This window comes from Bidens hawaiensis, unplaced genomic scaffold (assembly GCF_021521415.1).
Source record: "Bidens hawaiensis isolate Kalapana, Puna unplaced genomic scaffold, B.hawaiensis_p1.1 tig00024458_1, whole genome shotgun sequence".
NCBI lineage: Eukaryota > Viridiplantae > Streptophyta > Magnoliopsida > Asterales > Asteraceae > Bidens > Bidens hawaiensis.
Genome location: NW_027493862.1, coordinates 176313 through 183684, shown reverse-complemented (window position 1 = coordinate 183684; position 7372 = coordinate 176313). Strand labels below are relative to the sequence as shown.

The window sequence follows — 7372 nt, the reverse complement described above, 5'->3', positions numbered from 1 at the left end:
AAAAATAATGCAGCATAATAATAATTACTTTAGTACAAAAGTTATAGTGTAATAATAATTACTTTAGTGTTAACATAATTACTATAGTTTTTTATACACTTCTCATGATTAAAGTTATTTGTATCTGATCCAAACTCATTCAAAATGTGTTTACAACTCGTCAAATTATTTACAACTTATTTGCAACTCTAAGGGTTTACTTTTTGTTGAATATATTGAGGAAAAAGAAAGATAAAGGAAAGAAAATCATACGTTGCACATTTTTCTCTCATACCCTAAAGGGTTTACTTTTTGTTGAATATATTGAGGTACAATATAGACGATTAAATTAATGATGCAACTAAAAAATCTTAAATCACTAGAACCTATTACAATATTAATATACTATGACTCACATGGATAAACCCATAGTCAAGCATAACTTGACATGGACTTCTTACTTGACGAGGAGTGTGTTTTAACTTTTATGATAACTTCGTACAAACCAATGAATCATGAAGTAATGAATATGTGTATTATCAAGATATAAAGATTGACAAGTGACAACGAGAGGAGTTATGACATCAATACAAGAGTTTGCGTATCAATCATGTTTTCACGTTGGATGGTAACGAGCTAGAGAAAGTAGGTTATCGTATCCATGATGAGCATGTGGTCAATATTACACTTTTCGTTTGATTATTTATTGTAAAACGTAATTTAAAAGTTAAAATTAAAACTTAAGTGGACAACCGTTGTCAAACTAAACTTTAAACTTGATTGATTAAAAACCTGAAACTGAAATTGAATTTGATTTATAAACAATTAATAAAGTGATCACACCTGGGTTTCAGGTTTAGAAGCACAATGTATAACCTAATTAATTTAACAAGTTGAAAGTCATATAGACATAGCTTATCTAATGATAAAGTAGACGGGTAGTTGTAAAACTAAGGGATCCGGTCATGTTGACCTAACGATATATAACTGAATAAAAACACGTGCTAGGATGTTGTTTAAACAAATACTAGCATAGACTCAATACAGTCACGTAACCTCATGATTGTTAACGGTTAAATTAAAATCAATAAGTGACATCTCGTTAAGATAAACACCCTCGAACTATCCTTTTTTTATTTTCTTTTTATTCTTTAAATTCTCACGACCCACATTAAGTTAACAACTAATCCAAAACCCTTTTAATTATTTGGATTTCATACCTCATATTTGGTAGCTGTAAGCCTGTAACCAAATTTATCTTTATTCTAATTATATTATTATTACCTATTAAAAGAAACTTGGTTGTTACAATGTCACCATTCTTGCATGGTTTAGGAAATAGTCATTATAACAAAAATAATGCATTTGAGCTTTCGCATTCCGTTTTTGTCTTTTTTTTCGTACAAGTTTAGAACTATCAATGCATTTTCTTTTCCTTTTTCTTACAACTTATTAAGACAAGAGTACTATCTTCTAAAATAGTCACTATAACAAAAGTTATGCATTAATCCTTTTAACTAAAACTTTAACACTTACATAATTAATAAATTCACTACATTATTTCAACTGGTTAGAAAAAAATATATATTCTTTTAAGTACCGTTATTTTTAATGCTTTCGTTTTTTTATATATCTGTTTAATAACATACAACTTTTTAATAAATAATATATTTTTGAGCAAATTTCAGTCGATTAAATTCAAAGCTCAAGACTGTTTGTATTATAATTTATAATATCAATTGAATGAATTGATTATAATTTTGATATTTTATGTGCATGCATGTCATAAATCAAAATACAAGTGTGCAACTTTATTAAAGGTAATAATAATAATAATAATAATAATAATAATAATAATAATAATAATAATTATTATTATTATTATTATTATTATTATTATTATTATTATTATTATTATTATTATTATTATCTTTTAACATGTGTTTAGAATTTTAGTAATTTCGTATACCAAATGTGGTTTTTCTAAAAGTAGATATTAATCAACGGACAATAATCGTAGCACACTTACATTCTATGTACGTTACCTCTCTCTAGTCCAAAGTTCATTCAAGAACTCTTGTCATATATATTAACAACTTACTCAACTAATTTGAAAACAAGAACACAAAAATCACCTCTTGATGATGGCTAGGTTTTCAGTTTTAATCATAACCCTAACGATGATCTCTCTATCCATTAACCCCACTTTTGCACGAGTTGTTAATCGCAACTTCACACCCGAAGGCGATGAACACTCCATTCAACTCATCTCACTCACTCACCCTTTCAACTTTAGTTCTTCAATGTCAATATCCTTAAAGACCAACTTCAGAATCGGTAATGGCATCGCACTAGTAATCATTCCAGCCGATTTTGGTTCTAAATTCGCTACAAACATGTCGTTCGAGGCTTTGGACGCTTATCAATTCCTAGATATTAAGTTTTATGCCAATGTATGTACAATATCATCTTCTAACGTTACCAACGTTTCGAAAATTAGTAATGTTATGAATGTTATGAAGAATGAAGCGAATTTATCATCTTTGATCGAATATGAACCGGTTTCAAAGCGGATTGAAATAAGGTTAACCAAATTAGGTGATCCTAACCCTGTTGAACCATTGATTTCGGTTCTAGTGGATTTGGGTGAAATATTGAAAGGTAAAGAGGTTATGTTAGGTTTGGCATCTTCTAATGAAAAGCACAAGCATATTATATCATGGGGTATGAAAATCAAGGATGTTCAAGGCATGTTAACTAGTTCTTTTGGCGATTTGCAAGAACATGTACTTCCGGTTATTCGGCTAGAACATTCGACTTCTACTATAGAACCTAACAAGGAAAAAAGTGAGAATGTTTCCTCGTTTATGATCGGTGTTATTGGGAGTGGAGTATTATTGGCAGCTTTGGTTACATATGCACTTTGTGTGGTCATGTGTGTTGGTGTGCAAATGCTCGAGCTATTGATTATAGACATGGAACTAGTACTAGTACACTTGAAATGAAGAATTCAGGAACTGCTATAAACTAAGGAATTCAGAATATGAAGTGAAGAGGGTAGTTTATATATGTTTAATTAATCTTCACTATCCTAAGTATTATTAGTGTGTTACAATCATTTCTAGTATGGAACATGATCTTGTTAATGCTAGATAGCATGTAGTTCATGACTGCTTGCCTTATAAAATTATAATTTGTTCATAAGTACATAACGTCAAATATATAGAGATATGACTATGGTTTGTATCTTATTATACAAGGAATCTAAACCGGGTGGGACTTCGGCCTGGCCACCCTACATCCGTCTGCCCTTTGAACTTCAAATAATAAACCAGGCCAACAACGCCTACGAACCCAACAAAATGAGTTACAACATGATCATGGCGGAAGAAACATTTTTTGCGGGTTAGCTAGAGGCCCTTTACGAGTTTTGGACTAGGAAAGCCGAAATCCTTTCGGCTTGGGCTTGTGGGTTTGGCCTTTGGGCTTTGTAATAGCTATCGTATATATTATAATGTTTAGTTAATTGTTAGGTTTAGCACCCACATAGCCACCATCTATTTTAATGTATCATACGATTTTCTAGTAATATAATCTTGTGCATTGAAGTGTTAATTGTGTTGATCGATTATTATACTCATCATTGTTATTGTTTTCAAATCACCACAATCTATAGATTCCGCTTGCTGATTGTGTATTCTTGGTGTCATATTGTTAAAGATCCGATTTGAGAGCCTAATTTGAGTCGATAATAACTTTGTGAAGATGTCTGCAATTTGATTGTCGATTTATTGATATAAGTTATAGCGAAGTTTCCCTTGTGCTACTTTTTCGTATATATAAAATATTTACTTTTAACATTTAATATTTTTGTAATATATATAAAACTTTTATAAACCGCAATTATAAAATTGTGTATCTTTAGGTTAATCCATTTACTCAACGAGTCGAGTCGTGTTCGGTTGACATCTTTAATAAACGAAGCACATTTATTTATATGTGAAACACCACCCCTTAACATAACGAAACATGTTTCGTTAACTCTAAACTGATCCATAGCACATATATTGTACTAGATTCTATAAACATATATTTTTAAAAACAAAACATGTTTATTCATTCCGCTAGCGATACATAACACCACCTCAAGGAATGCTGCACCATTAAACATTAAACAATACACTATAAGTCACATATTAAAAACCTTATAAATTAAATTAATTTAACGAAAATAATTATATATTTAAATAACTTCCACTCACGTGTTACAGTCGACTTTGGGATCAATATTAAGAGTAACGGGTATCCCACACTTACTTGGAAGGTTATTCGCGCTATCAGCACGAACCTTCAGCTGCCCAGCAGCACTCTTAGCACAATTGCAAGCGGTTCGTCTATCCGCTTGGCTTTGAGTGGCACCTTGAACCTTCTTGACACCATCGCAACAACTCGAAGATGGTGAACCACCTGATGTCAGGTAGCCTAAGCACGGTGCAAGCATACCACCAAGCTCGCCACAACTAATTGCTTGAGTTGGGTGCACCGTGACTAGAGCAATTATTAATATTGCTAACATGGTTACATGAGTCATTGAACCCTTCGTCTTTAATTATTTATTGTAGTTTTATACCTTTATATGTTTTATTTGTTTGGTATTGTGTGATTTATAGTAAGAAGGAGATCGGTGATTTTGGGCACGTATCAAAGTAGTAAGTTTGAAAGATATATTTTTTTCAAATGTTTCATCACGTTAGTCGGTTGTTCATGCAACGTGTATTCATCATTAAATTTGATTGTGGTCACATACCTTATATGATAATATATAGGTGGATCGATGGTGGTAGATTTAAACATTATTTATTATAAGCGGTCATGCAGTAGTTTAGTTTCCATTCACGTTGTTATATGCCAAGCCATGCACTATATGCATATGCATAGGTTATTTCCACACTATATTGATTATTTAGACATCATATGAATCTATACGGCTTATATAGGAGCTATACGAGCCATATAAGTGTAAAATGTTGTTCTTTTTGTGTTGAAGAGTGTCAGGTGTTTGAAGCCTATACGACTCGTATAAGGGCTATACGACCCGTATAGACGGGAAAAGTTGTCATCCGTATATTAGTTACTCATGTGAGGGCTATACGACTCGTATAACCCCTATACGAACCGTATAGAATTAGTTCTTAACACATTATGGGGTAGGTGTTTGAATAAAACGACCAGCTATGTATATAACAAGTTATTTTAGGCTAGCTTTACGTGTTTTGAGCTACATTATACTTTTGGGCCATAATAATCGATGTCATAACTAGCTTTATACTCTGTTCGTTGGTCGGATAGCTTAATGTCATGAAATGTCAAAAACAACATTCTTTCTTTCATTCTTTAATGTCATGAAATGTCAAAAACAACATTCTTTCTTTCATTCTAAAGAAATTAGAAGTTTGAATTCAAATAATTATTTAAACTTCAAAGTAAAATAATTTGAAATATAAGCACATAAACTATTAATATGAAATTTAAGTAAATACCAAATGTAGCTTGAGAACTAATTTGATTTCATAATCGACCATTTTTTTATGGTAAATCACCACATGGGAAAAGAAATGTTGACTATCTTTAAAGGTTGCAAGGTTAGGTTTCAAAACAAAGAATTAGATGCCATCCATACCACAAGTGATCGACACAATACAAGTGGTTGCAAAAGCTCGGATTAGTTCATAGACAAATTCATGTTCAATGGGTAAAATTTAAAGCCGTTCACAATTTAGCCACAATATTTGTTTCCTTCCTATAGTTATTATTTCCTCACTATAGTTTGCTCCTTAATGTATGCCTTGAAAGGTGCTATTGGTTATATATAAGTAGGAGCATATTGTACCTATCGAATTATTGAATCAAGCCATATTCTCTTATTTTTCTTACCATAACATATTTCTTTAAAAATTACCGAATCATGAGTAATGAAAATGGTTATATTGTCTTATAAGAATATTAGTCTTGCAATACAAAATAGTGAGAAATGTAAGCAATAACGTCAAAAAAATCTGAGCATTACCCGTTAAACATGTATGAACTATGGAGGCCATTACCAAAGCCATTTGAGCAAGAACTTCAAATAATAAGATTTTTGGGGACAAGGATACAAGTGGTTTATTTGCGGACGACACAGCATGACCGGAGTTGGTATATTAACTTTGCTAAAAAGAATAAGACAGATACATGTTTTATATGTTTCGACCTTGAAGCTAAAGTTATTCCAGGAATAGAACCTGGAAAATGAATGGCATATGCAATACTTTATCACAAGAATTTGAAACTACGAGTATGATAGATTGATAGGGTACCAAGCAAACAATCATGGATATATGATTATTTCCACCAAGAGAATCTTGTATCACTCTTTCAAGTTTGCTTTCTCTTTAAGAGGCACGCGTCTCGTTTGTAATTTAATTTCATGTCATACCTATTTTACGGCTAAATGTATAACGCAAAAAATCTTACACTTCGAAAAAAAAAAATTTTAAACAAACTCTAGAAGTAAATTAGCAAATTTCTTAGCTTCCTCTAAACAAAAATGAACCAAAACTTCAATATAAAGCATACCTAGATGTTTGATCATCAAATGAAAATGTAACATTTGTTCACAATTATTGGCTTTCTGAACAAAGATTATTGACAAGGGATATGTCAATTCCTGATCCCCAACAGTCTTAACACAATTAACCTTTCTTTTCATATTTATTCAAGCAAGATACATATAAATGATCCACAACTTGTTGTAGCTAGTAGTTATTATTTATTATAGTAACTATCTTTTTACATGCCCATTCACATTTTATAAATATTGCACACTCTAAAATTCTTTAACCAAACACATTTCACTATATGGCTACTCTAATTATAATTTAAAACCAACTCTAGTAGGATTGTGCCTTGCCATCTTACCATCAATTTCTCAGCAGAGCGTTACGCCATAGATAACTAGGGGCGCGCCAAACAACAACAAGCCCCCTAGGACGCTAGCAGCTTAACGGGCTTTGGCATTCCTTGAGTGGGGTCCACCACTTTTCCAACCAATCGGTTGCATCCATTCATATTTTATATAAAAAATTAGATTAAATATTATTTGTATTGTTAGTAAAACTATAACAATTTTTTTATTGATAAAGTTAGTGAGAGATCCCACGCTTACGTGTTAGTGATGTGGTGGGACGTTTTTCATATTTTAGTTAAACCATCACCCATAATCTAATAGATATTTGATGTTAAAACCTAAACTTTCTTATCTAGTGTTTTATTGCGAATGAAATGAAAAAAAAAGTAGGTGTCAATTTGTGTCAACACAAATAATTTTTGGGTTCTAATGTAAGTTGTAATTATA

The 7372-nt window shown here is 31.6% G+C and overlaps 2 protein-coding genes across 2 annotated transcripts; one reads left to right on the top strand and one right to left on the bottom strand.

Annotated features, from left to right (window-relative positions):
* The first annotated feature begins 2159 nt into the window (after nucleotides 1-2159).
* Nucleotides 2160-2984, top strand: LOC143569343 (uncharacterized). Its single transcript, XM_077055287.1, has one exon. The coding sequence runs from the start codon at nucleotides 2160-2162 to the stop codon at nucleotides 2982-2984; it is 825 nt and encodes a 274-aa protein (XP_076911402.1).
* Nucleotides 2985-4124: 1140 nt separating this feature from the next.
* LOC143569342 (non-specific lipid-transfer protein AP10-like) lies at nucleotides 4125-4570 on the bottom strand. Its single transcript, XM_077055286.1, has 2 exons — nucleotides 4242-4570; nucleotides 4125-4134 (listed from the first exon to the last, which is right to left on the bottom strand). Exons 1-2 carry the CDS (start codon nucleotides 4568-4570, stop codon nucleotides 4125-4127), a joined length of 339 nt encoding a protein of 112 aa, XP_076911401.1.
* Nucleotides 4571-7372: the final 2802 nt, after the last annotated feature.

Coding starts and splice junctions, on each gene's coding strand:
- LOC143569343 (XM_077055287.1), top strand. CDS start 2,160: ATGATCTCTCTATCCATTAACCCCACTTTTGCACGAGTTGTTAATCGC.
- LOC143569342 (XM_077055286.1), bottom strand. CDS start 4,570: ATGACTCATGTAACCATGTTAGCAATATTAATAATTGCTCTAGTCACG.